Raw genomic sequence first — 16,566 nt, 5'->3', positions numbered from 1 at the left:
ATTTTGGCCTACAACTCCCATGATCCCTAGCTAGCAGGACCAGTGGTCGGGGAAGATGGGAATTGTAGTCCAAAACATCTGTAGGGCCGAAGTTTGGGGATGCCTGGCTTATGTGAATTCATCCATTTCTTACCCCCAATATGATGCAGCTGAGAGATAGTTGTTCAGTGAGGTCTGCTGAACACACTATATTATTTGTTTGGTGCTGCCCTGTTTAGGGAAGCTTTTAATGTTTGGTGGATTTCTGTATTTTGGTGTTTTGTTGGAAGCCGCCCAGAGTGGCTGGGGGAACCCAGCCAGATGGGTGGGGTATAAATAGTATTTATTATTATCATCATCATCATCCCACTTTGTTTTCTCAGGGGAGATCAAGGGTGGTGTACATGGTTCTCCCCCCCCCCCCATTTAATCCCCACAACAACCCTGCAAGGGAGGGAGGGAAGGAGGGCAAAGAGACCATGGCTGGCCTAAGGTCACCCAGTGAGTTTCATGGCTGAGTGGGAAGCCTGTCTTTTCTCTTTCTACTTTCTTCCCCTCTTTTTTTAGCATTTCATTATTAGGTCGTTGACGTCGAAATATTTCCAAGGATGAGGACCCTTATTATGGAAAAGGATCCCATTTGCTACGGCATCACAAAAGGTTCTGACACAAGCTTGTCTCTTCCACTGCAGGAGAGTGCTTGTGACAGGCGAGGAATTAAGTGAAGTTTATAATTTGATAAGCTGAGCTCCCCCATGCAGCTGGTGTCACAGATGATACCTTTGTTATTGGAGAGGAAATTGAGTTCACCTGCAATATTCAAATAGATGACACTTTCAGAATGACTTTTTAGGAAGGCGTTTTGCAGTTGCCTAGACGTTTTTGTCATCTGAGCATCCAAACTGCTGTGTTTTTGTTTGTTTTACTAAATGAAAAATGAAAACAGTAACAACATGCGAAGTGGCTGATGGATTTCCCCCACAGTATCTTACAGTGCCAGTAGATTCTGGCCTTTGCCACAGTGGCCTCATTATTTGTGGGCATGTGATAAAGCTTTAGCTTTTAATTCTCCAGGGTTACTAGCAGAATTTCTCACTGCATTAAAAAAAAAGCCTTTTCTAATAGCAATAAAAATCCACAAAAAGAAAATCATATTAATTAAACAAGTATAATCCTGGGCATGTTTAGAGGCATGTGGCCCTGCAGCAAAGGAATGGAATTCTTCCTTCTTGCTGCAAAGGAGCTTGGGTAAGTGAACCTGGCAAATGCACCGTGGCCCCACTAGGTTGGGGTTCACCCAATGCCCCTGCCAAGCCAAAAGGATCCAATGCCGAAACAGCATTGGGTGACAAAGAGTGCCCTAGTTAACCCAACAATGCCTCTGGTATTAAGCCCACCAGATCTTAACTTTTCTTTCCTGCCCAAACAGAGAACTGATTAAACCAATACAAAACACACACACACCCCAGAACAGGATTCCCAGCAGTATGGGGTAAGCAAAAAAAACTGGAGTCCCAAGACCAATCAGGCACTCTCTCCAAGATTCTTACTCAGCAGGCAACAAGCAAAGCCCATATTTCATAAGAAAGAAAGGAAGAAGCTGCAAAGAGATGAGTGGAGGGGTGGGTGGTGGATGGAGCCAGTTTCTTCCTCTCCATCCCGATTGGCCTGATGGTCCACCTGACCATTCCCCAACTCCTCCCCAGGTTAAAACCATTTTGAGTCTTTTTCCCAGGGGAGTTGGGGTGTGGCAAATTCACCCCCACTCAAGGCAAAAATAACTTTCTGGATCCCTAGCCAACTCAGGGATGAGGAACCTGTCCCCCCCCAGATGTTGCTGGACTGCAGCTCTTATCATTTCCCCATCCCTGCATCAACGAAATATATCATGAAAGCTATCCAGGTTCAGACTTCTGAGAGAGTTCCGGGGGGGGGGGTAATCAGAAAGGCTTTTGATGTACCAGCTTTTAGTTAACTCATTGTAAACTGTTATGCTCCAGGTCATATACATGTCCGTCTTCCTGATTTTTCTGGAGAGAGAAAAATATTTTTCATGTCTGTCTTTCTTATTTTATTGCAAAGACTTGGTTCTGACCTCTTTCTCTCATCATTTTACCAAAATGAAGCATGGACAAATTGTCTTAGTGTTAGAATAGTGCCAATTAATTACAATAAATTACAGTGGTACCTCCGGTTACGAACTTAATTCATTACGGAGGTCTGTTTTTAACCTGAAACCATTCTTAACCCGAGGCAGGCTTTCGCTAATGGGGCCTCCCGCTGGCATGCGACTTCCGCTCGCCAACCAGGGCAAAGTTCGCTTCCAGGAGCACCTACGTCTGGGTTAGCGGAGCTCGTTCGTACGGAGGACAGTACGTAACCTGAGGTTCCACTGTAATATGAAACATAATAACGTCTCACTATTGCAAATCATAACCAAGAAGTAAGAAGTAAGAGAATATTTGAGATAACAAACCATATGGATCATAGAGAGCCAGTGTGGTGTAGTGGTTAAGAGCGGTAGACTCGTAATCTGGGGAACCAGGTTCACGTCTCCGCTCCTCCACATGCAGCTGCTGGGTGACCTTGGGCTAGTCACACTTCTCTGAAGTCTCTCAGCCTCACTCACCTCACAGGGTGTCTGTTGTGGGGGAGGAGGGGAAAGGAGATTGTTAGCCGCTTTGAGACTCCTTCGGGTAGTGATAAAGCGGGATATCAAATCCAAACTCTTCTTCGTCATCATCTGCATAACCAAATTTTCATTATATTATTGTGAGTATTATTATTTTTGGCTGAAATCCTATATGCATGTACTTGGGAGAAGGTCCCATTGAACTCAATGGGACTTATTTCTAAGGAGGTATGCATTGGATTGCTCCATAAATTTGTTAGTTTAATCAACTCAAAATTACCCCAGGTTTAACAATGTCATTTGCTTCCTCAGATTTCAGTTTTAAAACTCTCTCTAGATTACATATTCAGACTGATTGCAGATTGTTTATTTGTCTAACATTTAAAACCTTTAAACATTGGATTCACATCATACAATAACACACACACACACCAAAAAAAACAACAACAACTGTTGCTGCAGTCATGAATCAACCATGGCCTCACCTTCCCATGATCCTTCTCTACCAAAGGCCTGGTCAACAAAGTAAGTTTATAAGGCAGATTTTTAGCTCAAACCTTTTCACAGAAACAGGATAAAATATATTCACCGGATTTTATTATTCATTTATTAAACAAATTTATAGGCTACTTCATTGTATAAAGCCATTGAAGCAGTGTAACCTGAATGAAAAGTACCTGTTTTCTGTGCTGTGTCAGATGGATAAAATATGCTCCTAATCTAAAACAAAAGAAATATAAGAGTCAAAAAGGCATTCTGAGCATACCTCGTGAAAGGGCCCATAACTCTTCCAGGTCAGTTCTAATCCCATTCAGTGAGTGAGATCTGTATTAGTGTGTCAGTCTCCTCCATAGTCTTCACACAATGAAGCTGTGATTGCTACAGAGCCTGTATGTCAGCCTCATGGGCTCATAGCTCACCCTGTAAAGCTGTAAGTGACCTTTTAGAAATTGCTTGTGCCAGGGACTAAATTCTGCATGTGCAGTGTGAAAAGAGTGGCGTTTTAGACTGTTAATTTTAAGAAAATGGCACTGTTGTGTTGAGCGTATCTGCTTCTGGCGTGTCAGCATAGCCCAGGGGAACAGGAGTAATGGACAGAGGGCAGGAAGGGAGTTCAAAACAGCTGTATATATACATTACCTTCCTTCATTACAGTATGCAGCATGTCAGGCAGCGCATAACCAATAATCAGAAATGCCTAGTCCAAGAAATCTAATTCGCTGGAAATCCACATCTCCCACGTGCCATACATGCGCTCTTTTATTTCCAAGGCCTGACAAGTCTGTAGATTAAAAAGTGAAATTGATTGTTATAATAAAAAGAATAGCAAAGCTAACAAAAAAAATATTTTCCAATTACGAGCCTTCCCATTCTTTTCATACAAGAACATAATTAATCAAATGGTGCTTCCTGGTAGAACTGCCCCTTGTAACAGCAAAGAGAGAGCCCAGTATGTCTGGGTCAAAGAAAAATATATGGTTATAGGCTCGCCACTTCCCAGAACAAAGGAATAAGAGCAGGGTCAGTCTTGAAGGGTTTTGTTTCCTTTGACTGAGAAAGGGGGGGGGAGAGAACCACAAATGAACTTTTGTCTTTGTTCATATGGTCAGGATTTTTATATCACTGTTTTTCATTCTCAGACGGCTTAACACAAGCTGGGCAGGAGGGTTCAGAGGCGACGAGACTCAGTATGAAAACGGTGCATTAAAGTGCCACTTGTCTTAGCAGTGCTATCAGTAAAAGCCATTGTTGCATCAGAGAATATTGCATCAGGATTGTTAGTCATCCATTTCCAGAAACCTAGAGAATCGCATGGCAGAAAACCATGTGGCTGCACAATTCCCATACATCCCTTAGTAGATGTATGGAATTGCATTGCAGAGGAGCTTTTTCCGTTCCATTTAGGTGCATGTGAAAGGGACCACGTAAAAAGTATACTGAGTACTGCATATTCCTGCGTATAAGACTACTTTTTAACCCAGGAAAATCTTCTCAAAAGTCGGGGGTGGTCTTATATGCCGGGTCGAATTTCTTATATGGTGAGTATATCCCAAACTCTATATTTTAACCGGAAAAGTTGGGGGTAGTCTTATATCCCAAGTCGTCTTATATGCCGGAATATACGGTATTTGGTGGACAAGGCCTCTTTTTGTGAATGTTATTCAGGGATTATGGGGTTTTGTAGACATGTTCATAAGTGTGATTAGCGGACCAAAGCTGATTATGAATATTTTCTGCTGCTTAAGGAAATATTGACCTGGTCACAGCTCTGCCAGAGCAGTGGTTATGAACAATTTACATGGACAGGTTTTCCTCTCGTTTACACTCTGCTATATATATTACATTGTATATACGGTACACACTGAGTTGAGTAAGTAACAATCTAAGCCTATGAATGATGGATGCTTGGAAATAAAATGTACAGTGGTACCTCGGGTTACAGACACCTTGGGTTAAGGCACTTCAGGTTACAGACTCCCTGGAAATAGTACCTTGCGTTAAGAACTTTATCTCAGGATGAGAACAGAAATTGGGTGGCGGCGGCGGGAGGCCCTATTAGCTAAAGTGATACCTCAGGTTAAGAACAGTTTCAGGTTAAGAACGGACCTCCAGAACAAATTAAGTTCTTAACCAGAGGCACCACTGTAATGTACTGGGTTGAGTGATACAGACTTGGCCTCATTAATTTGAATGAGGCTTAAGCTAGGGATGCCTGAGGACTTCGTTTATTTATTCCTTTTGCAAATTCTGGCATTATTTGACCTGATCTGTACCTCCTAGAGTAATGGATGCATCAGAATACAGTTAACCTTTGGATTTTTCACTTCAAAAAGAGTCAAGTCTTGGTGCAAAGTATGTACTAAAATCAGTTTTTTTGTTTTTGTTTAAAAGTGTATACTTTACAACAAAAAGCATTTGGAAATGTGATATTTTTGTTTTTTAAAGTATGCATTTAGATGTAAATGTGCAGTTTAATTTTTTTTAATTGAAGATTGATGTAGAGATGAAACACAACAGACTTCTGAATGATACAGAACTGACACAGACATAAAATAAACTAATCCACCCTGAACTTTAGACATTTATAGCTAAGCACGTGATTACAGCTTTGAAGTGCAACATCCTTTGAAGAACTGTGTGTCTATGTGCTTGTGTAGCCAAAGACAGATCCTATTATCAGATCAGATGGGGCAGACCATTTTGGGATTCAGGACAGCAGAGAACACAGTCTAAAAGTTTGACTTATGAGACACAGTTCACTGAGAATTTTATATAAGATGTGCAAGTTCTATAGGATAAAATTAGATCAGCTGAAGAGTAGGCTGAAAACAAGTCAGCATGTGTGTAGAGCAGGGAAGGATAATAATAATTCTGATGCTTAGTGGCCAGAGTAAATCATTTATTTACATGGATGATCTCAGTAAGCTTAGTAAAAACTCTGTCAGGTAGGTCGTTGCTATTGTCTTACTATTAAAGATAGTGGTGTCAAAAGATAATGGTTTGCCAAAGCAATTAGTGCCTGCACAATTAACAGCAAAACAATTCTTAGATTGCAATCTGAACTTTCAAAAGTTATAGTGGAATCCCCAGTTGGTGTTAACCATGGTTAGTGATGGTACCAATCTAATGCTAAACCATGGTCAAGTCCAACCAGAAAAAGGGAAAAGGAGAATAATGGAGACAGGATCATGTGTTCCTGGATCTGTGTTCCAATTTCCAAACTGTATGCTACAGAGAGCCACTGCTAACTCTACAGCAGGCTGTAGAGACAAAATTTGAAACAATGGGGGGAAAGATAGAAGGGTAAATACGGTGACGGTAAATTTGACAGTAGAATGAGGAAGGAAGGAGCAAGTGATTCAGCAGAGATGTCAAACACACAGGCAGCAATGCCAATCTGATGACTAGAAGAAGTGGACCAAAACTGAGGCTTTAGTGTCTTGTATTAGAGAAAGAAACAAAATCAGCAGAGTAAATCAGGAGGGGGTTCATCATGCATGTTTAAAACCCCGGGGATCTGTGGTGAAATGATGCAATTAAAGTGCAATCCTAATCATTTGCATTGCAGTGCCATATAACATTGCTGCAAAGCCAAGCCTTTTCAAGTGAGGCTTTAATTATGCTTGCTAAGGTGCTTCACAACCTGGTCATAAGCTTTAATGGGCTCCATTATGTATTTAATGTAGCTGTAAAGAAATAAAGCATGTCTAGACATGGAAAAAATAAAATCTAATTAGTTGAAATCCACACAAAATATCGCAGAGACTATTTTGGAGGGGGAAGGGAGGAGGTGGCCTGCACAGTCCCTTCTGATAGCTTGGAAAGGGAGTCTCCCGTAGGCTTCCTGGTCAACATGGTTCCAGGCTGCTTTCTCAGCTCTTCATAGAGCCTTGTGCCACTGCCACCTTTGCTCCTCTGAAGCCACCAGATGAGGTCTTCTAAAAGTGCCACTAGGTCCTGACCATCAAGTGATTAAGACACTCTGATCTTTTTTAAAAGGGTTTGAAACAGTGACAAGGGAAAACAATAGAATCTCATAATTGTAGGATTGGAAGGGACCCTGAGGGTTAATCTAGTCCAACGCCCTGCAATGCAAGAATATTGCCCACAGCCATTCCTGGGTGGGCTTGAACACCAACCTTCTAGTTAAGAGCCAGACACACCGACCCATTGCGCCATAATTTCACTCAGTTTTAGGGTTGCCAGACTCAATAGAGGACAGGACTTCTGTGCCTTTAATTGCCCTGCTCTCTTTTGAGCCTGGAAACCTTAGAGAAAAACCAGCAGGCCCTTTGTTTAATTTCCAAGCAAAGGGGTCTGCTGGTTTCTCTTTAAGGTTTCCAGACTCAAAAGAGAGCAGGGCAATTAAAGGCACAGAAGTCCTGTCCTCTACTGAGTCTGGCAACCCTACTCAGTTTGCATTTGGAGGCAAGCCTACAAAATTCACTCTTCCCCAAACTGCACGCTAACACGCAGCCATCATAAACTGCTGTGTGATAGCACCTCTGCTTATGTTAATATTTTAATAACTTGTTGCTAGTGGAGGGGGACCTTTTTCTTATCCTTTGGATCCCCTGGGAAACTCAACGAACCTGCTGCACCTGGCACTGGAGAGTACAGCTGAATGGGACACAGCTGTGGGAAGCCTGAGGCAGTACCATCTGCAAAAGCAAGTCTAGAGTGAGAGGCTAGGGTGATGTCCCCTGTTTCCAGTAACTCTTCTCATCGTGAGACTTTTGTGGGTGAGCTAAGAGTTTGTTTGAACCCTGGGTAAGAACCTGGAGGCTGAGAGGGAGGGTGTGTCAGAAGGAAGATTCATTTAGATCTATTAGTAAATTTGTCCTGGTGTAATATTTTTATATGTAACTGTGTATTTTTGTAACATTTTGCGTAAGTTGTCTGTTGCTGCTTTAGTGTTCTGTACGCCGCTCCAAGATATTATATATATATATATATATATATATATATATATATATATATATATATATATAGCGGTATAGAAAGTAAATAATTCATTAAATGGTCAGTAATCAAAGTGAGGCCATTGATCTATCAAACTAAGCATTATTAGATGCAGAGTCGCTTGTTACCTAAAAGGTCTCCAAGCGATTTACTGTATGTTGAAACATAAATACGTAGTACCACAGAGAAAAAGAGTCGTATTGTCTGCTCTGGGAACAGCACTGCGGGGGCTCAGAGGTTTTCGCCAGCCCTGATATCAGCAAACCTGGTGATTCCAGGGATTGAACTGGAGAACTTTCATACTTGAAGTATGTTCTCTACCATGGAACATGTACTGCTGTGCTTTGTATGCTTTCTCTGTTGAGTTCATAGCCTCCTTTTGTGTTTTGCCTTGCATTCTCAATAAATGTAGCTCCAATGCCTTACCCTGAGCCGGTTCATTGGTCCATCTAGGTCAGTAGTGCCTCAAGTGACTGGTAGTGGCTTCTTCCCCAGGCCAGGGAGAGAATTCTCAGCCCTGCGCATAGGTGCCAAGGATTCAACCTGGAACCCTCTGCATGCGAAGGAGATGCTCCACCACTCAGCTGCAGCCCCTTCTCTCCCAGCCCCTCAGCCAGCTGACGTTCTCCTGCTGCAGGCAAGGATGAAGGCAGCAGATTGGGCAGTGATGCAGGAGTAGGCTGGGCTAGGCAGGGGGACGTGGGGTGACCGCTTACTTTTTGCAGGGAGGAGCAGCTGGGTGTCCTCAGAGGATGATGAAACTGATCAGATATTCCGTTGGCTTCTCTCTATCGATCTGCCTCCTTCTGCAGAGGCGTCCAGTGGCAAAAAACTGTCCCTCCCTCTCTCCCATTTCCCTGCCAGGATCCAGATATGCTGCTCTCTGCTTTGCTCCGCCTCCTCCTGCATTCCTGAAGTTATTAAGAGGGAAACCCAGGTAGCTGGAGAGGAATCACACACACACACACAGGCGCACAAGTTGTGTCAGTTGTCAGCAATCCGTCTTCTTCCTTTCCTTTTCATCCTTTTTTTTAAAAAAAGACATTTCCTGCTGCTTAGGAATTAAACACCCTGACATTCTGAATGAAGCTGGCCGCTTTCCCAGCCAGCCTGCCAGAATGGGCCAGTGCTGCTGCAAGCTTTATTACTGCCTCCAGTGCCTGGACAAGACGGTACTCTGCCTCTTCCTTTTTTCCTCCTTAATCCAAAGGGCTGCGACAGCTAGCCTTGTGTTCTCTCTTATTCTTCCTCTAGCTAATGTTGAGAATGTTGCTTTGCAAGCTGCAGCTGACTGGGAAGGAAGGAGGGAGGGAAATGGGGAGAGGGACTGTGATGATGTCCATCTTTTTTTTATATAATGTGCTGACTTCTCATTCGCTAGCACCAAACAAAACCGTCAGATTCACCTAAGACTGCAATGCCTTGCATCAATGCACCCTGCAGTCTAAAACTGAAGCACTTGCGTTTTTATGAAGCAGTAACATACTGGGGACCTACTGGATTTGGAGCTGATTTGATTTGTTGTTTTCGTTTTTGTGTTCTGTTAATGTTACCTGTGGAATGCAGATTTGATTGTAGCTTGCCGTTTGAGATGTGTGCGTTTTACCCCTCCTTGTTTTGCTTGCATGGCAAATATCTGTCTTCTCTTGGCAGCCAGCTGCTTTTCGTTTGTTAAATTTTATTTTTGTGTGCTGCGCTCTTCTCCTGTGTCAGGGGAATGTGGGGTGGAATTGAATTTTTGCATGTTGAATTGAAATGTGTCATGGGTTGTCACTACAGAGTTCACAACAGTATCTACAGGTAGCTGAATGAATCTGAGTTATTTCTAACACACAGCTTGTCATTTTTTACCACTGTGAGCGTTAAGTTTGGCATTGTGAGCTCACAGATGGAACCAGGTGGAAAATGTGCACCAGCTTTCAATTTGCTTAATAGGAAAGACATTGGCATAAATACTCAGCTTGGTAGATTTTTGTTTGAGGCTGGGATGATCTTACTAATCCACTGAAAAACAAACTGAAGCTTCCTCTTCTTGATCTGATTATTGGGTTAAAGTATAGCTTGCGGTGTGTTGCCATCCATGTTAAGGAAAATGTATGGCTTAATAAAGAACTCGGCAGACTCTTGGGGAAACGGGGGTGATAAGTTGGGCTTGTAAACTTCAATCTAAAAAGAACAGTGGGGGCAGGGAAAAAGGTGACTGGCTATCTACTGCAGGGACAGTTTTTAAGATGTTTTATGGGAAAGACAGATGGCAGATCATTTTTAATCCCAGATGCAATAAAATGTGGCTATTGCCTTCCAGGAGAATCAGATGAAATATTTATTAAAGGACGGAAATCAAGAAGGTATGTGGCTTCCCCCAGTATGCTAAGAAAAGGAAGCCTTCGCTCCGGAGGCATTCCAAATAGTGCAGCCATGACTAAGCAGCACATCCCCTCCCAAACCTGATTAGATTTGGTCAGAGAAGGAGAGAGAAGGCAGAACATAATGTTTGAGCCAAAACAAGGTATGCTGTACTTGGAACAAGGAGACCTGGGTTCAGCCATGAACTCTCTGGGAGGCCTCATCGTTTGTAAATGTGTGCATATTAATGACCATAGGGATGTTGTGGGGCTGAAAGAGATAATTACTGTAAACCACTGCAAAGTGCTTGTGGAATAATTAACAGTAATAAATGCAGAGAGTTCAGAATTAGAGAGGGGGTGTGACATTGCAGGCATACTCGATACATGTTTGTCATTTGGAGCATAGAGCATCACAGGGTAACATCAGGCAGGTTCAGATGACCAGAAGTGGGGTTCAAAAAGCCATCGAGACCACTTCCTCTTGCAATTATAGCACTTCATGAGGAGCTTTCAATGAGCTTCCACACACTAGCTCTCCATCATCTGAATCCACCATTAGTAGGGTCTTGATCGAGATAAAATGTGCTTTGTTACAATCTCATCCTGGGGCCCTTATGCCAGAGTCACTGGCATTGTCCTGCTGGATCAGACAGTTTGTAGCCTTCTGTTTTGATGCCTCTGAAGCAAGGCGCAAAGAGATGGCCTCTCCCAACAGTTTATACCCACTTGGAAACTTATTGCCCCTGTTCATGGAGGCTGCATTTAGCAAGTAGCAATCAATGATTTGTCCAGTCCTTTTACAAACCAGTTAATTTTATCACAGTCACCGCCACTTGTGATACTAGACTACCATGACTGAAAGTGTGATTGGAAAGAGAACGTCCAGCATCCTCAAGCAGGGACCATTGCTGCTGCCAACCCTGCTTCCCCACAACAGACATCTGGGTAATTGATAGGGCCGGTCCTATCATGCCACAGAAGGAGGCAACTGCCTCAGGTGGCAGATACAGAAAGGTGGTGAGCAGACAGAGCCATGCCTCCTGTCCTGCACTTCCTAAGCTAACTTGCTGCTCTCAGATGAGGTGGAGGATGTTGAAGTAAGACCCACTTGCCAATCTGGTCTGTTAGAATTGGGGGACCAACATCTTGTCCTTTGTCTTAGGAAGCAAAATGTATTGAGCTGACCATAGTACTATCTCATTATTGTGGATAATTACAGCCCTCCAGGAGATGGGAATACCCATTGCTAGATTTAAGACAGCCGTCTAGATCTTGGACTACAAGTCCCATCACATTGGCTCTGTTGGCTGAAGCTGGTGGGAGTTGTAGTCTAACAATGTATGAAAGTCATCACATTGATTTAGGAACTTCTAAGGTCAAGACTAGCACTTAGAAATCTTACATTTTATGGCTCTTTGGCCAACCTGACTGTGCGCATAAAAATTAAAAGATTTAAAAAATAGCCAATCTGTATTGTATGGTTCAGAGCATATTGTTTGAATCAATACATTTTGGGGTTGTGAAGGCTCTGAATGAAAGTGGCTTCTTTGTTTGCTGATACATTTTAATGAAAGCTTATTATATATGCTAACTGTAATTTTAACCGTCTCAGGCCTTTTTGTTTGAAACTTTTATAATATCATGTGTAAGGTCAAAGGTATATTAACATTGCATTCATGGGAGGAAATATTCAAGGGCATTTGCTCATTTTCAAATGAAAGTAACACCTCTGATTTGTGGGTTTTATTTACTGAGACAGAAATCCACAAACAACACCATGATGACGAAGAAGGCTTTTTCATTTCATATCAGCGTAACATTTGCCTTTGCATCACATATATCTACAGCCCACGCTTATAAGATAATGGAACATGTCAGGGAATTGTAATATGCTAAGGTATCCTGAGGTTTGATATGAAGATTAGCTGACACTGAACCTATCCACTTTTTCAGAGAAAGCAAGGTCAGGCATCTAATCCTATTAATCATCAGCTCTTTGTCAAAAAGCATTATGAAGAGTTGGAAAACAAATATTTGTGGCAAAGGGGTGGGGGAAGCCTACTAATAATTGTGAAGGACATTTCCACAATGGTTAGCACTGTGTTTTGGGTACAGATAGACCCTAGGTTCCCATCTCTGCTCCTGGTTTCTTATTCAGATGGGCATTTCCATATTCCAGTTTGGCCACTTTCTGAGAGGGGCAGTTACCAAGATAATTCATCTCTGTAGATCATACTTACCTGGATGCAGTTGCACTTCACAAATGTTCGTTCTTGCTTCTGACCTTTCACTGCAGTCTGAACTGCTCTGGGAAGCAGAGCATGCCTTGTGCCTTTCTCCCTTTTCCACCAAACGTCCTTTGGCCTTTTTCAGATAAGCAAAGGAAATGGCCTCAAGCGAATTGTTATCGAGAGGAAATAGAGATGGGAGTATTGGGAGTAGCTGTATTTGCAGGGTTTTATTCATATTATTACAGTATTCTTAAAGAACAGTGAAGTGTGGGCTGTTGGGTGGCCAAGCCATGTTTAGTGGGAATGCATTATTAATTCAACCTAAATACTGTAGAGCCAAGGTTAAAAACAGTCCTTCGAGTCCTTGTTCAGTATGCAGACACTTAGCAAGAAAGGATTGGCTCTTTTTTTGCCTTCACCAACCTGGTGCAATCCAGATGTTTTAGACTACAACTCCAATCAGCACCAGCCAGCATGTCCCTAGTCCAAAACATCTGGAAGCCACCAGGTTGGCAAATGGTGATTTAGATAACCAGGTTTTAACCATAGGGCCTGAGCAAGGTATAATAAAGTTTTGACACAAGTGTTTTCATAACTCTATAAATAACAGTGCAGTAGTGTGGTTATTCCTGGGATACACAGGAGCCTGATAAAGTGAGTGAAACTAACAGCAGTCTGAGAGTCTTTGCCTCTGTCAAGGTAGCGTTGCTTATTCAAGATAACATCAGTGAGTCAGCAATCCCAAGTAAACAAGTTCTGGAACTCAAGGCTGAACTAAGATAACTGTGAATTTCTTCAAAAAAGAAGAAGATTTTATTGGATTTTTACAGTTTTATATTCAATCAAACAATATAACATTTGTCATATAAAAGAAAAAGAAAAAGCCCCCTCCCTCCCCATGACTTCCCTCCACTTCCCCTTCTAGTTCTTTAAATGTTTACTACTTCTGCTTAATTATTATCTTATTTTTATAATCTTATACTTTAATACTCTTATTTCTTATCAGTTTTATACCACTAAACTGTACTGTTATGCCGTTCTCATAGCTTATCATAGCTTATCACTTTGTATTGGTAAATGCTGTTTTCTGAATTTTGGGTCTTCCAAAATGGTTGCTGCCAGTTTAATGAGCTTCAAACTAAATGTGGCTTTAGTGCCTTCACCACCCCAGTCAGCATTTTCTTTTTTCACTTAAGGCAGCTCACAGACTCCAATGTGATGGTTCATGGAAGACCATCTTAACTTTTTCTCCTCCTCCACCGCCTCCCTCCACCCACCCAAACTGCTTCTGAATTCCCTTTATACAGTCTATTCAGAAAGACCCTAAGACTGCAATCCTAAGCACCCTTATTTTGGAGCAAGCCCACTGAACACAGTGAGTCTTACTTCTGAGTAAACGCTTTTCATAAATTACATGTTCATTAACTAAATATAGTCAGTGACAGAGTCATTAGGCTTTCATTCCTCCTTAAGAACTTGGCCATTGAGTCATTCCTATAGTTCATAGTTGGCAATATGCTGCCACTCTTTGACTAATGGATGCAGAGTCATCACCGGCCACCATCATTTCCCAGATGTCAGCATCTAGCACAGTATTTCTAAATCCTTTCCGTGACCGAACAACCACATTTTCCAATAGGATGTGACATAACATCTAAATTTCCAAATATTCTAACATCCTCTCTCTATGCATTGCCAACTCATTGACTGATTATTTTTCACTGCTTTTTTACTGTGCTTCTAGTCGCAACTTGAAAAGGCACTGCTTTCTTACCCACAGATGTCTTTAAAGCTTCCTGATCTTTTTCTTCTTCTAACCAGTGGTGACCTCGCCCAGCATGGTACAGCTCTTTCTCCCATCCTTCACAAGACAAGGAATAGCAGTGCAATATACAAAAGTGGGTCTGTGTTCTTTTGTGGCGGTGCCCCTGGTATCTATTATACGAAATCACACTCTGGTGGGTTCTCTTTCATCGTCTTCTGGTGATTCATACCTCTATTGTGAAACATCTCCCACTAAAATCATTACGTTCCAACAAGCATGTTTCAGTATGGTCGGGACAAATGTGTTTTATGTGTCTAATCTCTCCCATCATTTGAAGTTCTCTGTTCTGAAAAATATAAATAGTGAAAAGAAGAAACAGATAAAATTTTGAGTATGTGTGTGTTATTTTATGGATGCCTAGTTGTACTACTATGCAGTGTGCATTGCAAGTCATTTATGTGTGGTATGGACATAATCAACATGCAAACAAATGATGTTTTGTATATGCTGAATATTGTATTTTGTGGAGTAGAGCACAATCAAATGAGTTGATGGACTCAAGCACAATAAAATGAGCTGCTGGCTCCAGTTTTCCTATTTTGGAGATGCTCCAGTTTGAAGATTAGATGATAACACCAGTCTCTTCTAGCCTATACATCTTTCAGTTACAGAAATGCCATATAAGTCAGGCATAATGTTTCAATCTGCAGAAAACCCGAATTGATGTTTGCTCTGATTCAGCTTTAAAGAGCGGGTTTTTGCAGGGAAAGCTCCAGGCGAAACAAACAAACAAATGCTCGGACACAGAGCATTCAAGTGTGGCCCTCTGCCAGGAAAGAGTGGGGCAAAATCCATACTTACGGCTGCAGTTCTAAACTCATTCACTAGGGACACAGTTGACATTCCTCCAAGTAAACATTCATAGGTTACATAGAAGCCATGACGAATGAGCCTTTCAGCGCACTGTCCGAAAGAAAACTTTGTGAGTGTAATATTTACAGTTCAAAATTATGGTTGTGCATATGCTGTTTTTTAAAGCACCTTCAGTAACCGTTGACAATAGAATTAAGCAGTTCACTGCATGAGGTTTTGTGAATAAAGGTGTGCAAACTCTTAGGTGGGAACTTCATTCATTCTTGCTCTGCTCTTTGTTTCAACAGAACGAAAGCGCCCTTGTGAAAGAAAAAGAGCTCTCAGCGGAGCTTGCAAACATCAAAGATGAAGTTGGTAAGTAGGACATTAAATAAGCAATCTTTAAAATGTCCTTTTCTGCTTACAGATGTTTGGTAAAATTGTTTATTTCTTCTTCCTGTGATGCTAGGCAATCTCTGTGGATCTAATAAGGCATCGCCTTAAGCTCATCGCAGGTTTTTATGGCTTGTCAGGGGGACAATAATTTCACCTCTTTGTTGTTGCAGAGACAGGTTCATAACTACACACAGTGGAACTCAGCATGCATTATCTTTACTGTTTGCAGATGGCAACCTGTAAATCTACATTGCCTGCTTTTGAATTGCATTCTGTGCCTGCCATAGAGACTGGGTATGAAGCTCAGATCACCCTTAGATTGATAGGATACAAGAGTCACAAATGGCGTAGTTACTTACAAGCTCCGTTACCTAGGAATTTGGAACATTTCAGGCCCAGAAACACTACCAGCATGGTCAGGCAGTAGCTCATATAACCTGCCCTAGGACCTTATGGTAAAGCAGGGCTGACCCAGCCATTAGGCAGAATGAAGCCACTGCCTCAGGTAGCGGAAACCCCTGTGGTGGCACCCTCAACTTCCACCACTAGCAGAGAAGTGGCACCGGCAACAATGAGATGTCCTAGAATCTTTTTTTTTTAATATATTTTTATTAATTTTTCCAATTAAAACCAATTATATCACATTCATTATTTCAAATTATACACATATATATCAATCAAACCGAATGTTATGCCAAATCATCTAGAAATTTTTTTTTGGGTTCCCATGCTTCAAGAAATTGGGGATTCCTCGCAACCGTCCACTGCCGTCTTTTTTCTAAAGTTCAAATCGTCTCTCCGAGTTCATAATAATCCAGATCTTTCCCTTACAGTCACATAGATGTTTTCCTCTTTCAACCGATTATTTCCCAGCTGCTGAGATAAATGTCAAACAAAGTT

The 16,566-nt window shown here is 41.8% G+C and overlaps 1 protein-coding gene across 4 annotated transcripts in view; it reads left to right on the top strand.

Moving 5' to 3' along the window:
- MTUS2 (microtubule associated scaffold protein 2) overlaps positions 1-16,566 on the top strand; it is a 192,289-nt gene that overhangs the window by 155,708 nt on the left and 20,015 nt on the right. For 3 of the 4 annotated variants that reach the window (XM_060273811.1, XM_060273810.1, XM_060273812.1), the window contains one exon: positions 15,579-15,645. In XM_060273811.1, coding sequence (XP_060129794.1) covers positions 15,579-15,645 — 67 coding nt within the window. Of the gene's footprint in view, positions 1-8,909; positions 9,247-15,578; positions 15,646-16,566 lie in introns of those variants that run through there. The other variant, XM_035115862.2, reaches the window with a different exon arrangement.

The sequence above is a fragment of the Zootoca vivipara genome, chromosome 4 (genome assembly GCF_963506605.1).
Source record: "Zootoca vivipara chromosome 4, rZooViv1.1, whole genome shotgun sequence".
Lineage (NCBI taxonomy): Eukaryota > Metazoa > Chordata > Lepidosauria > Squamata > Lacertidae > Zootoca > Zootoca vivipara.
Note: the sequence above shows the minus strand (reverse complement) of the source record. Positions and strands in the feature narration are given on the sequence as shown.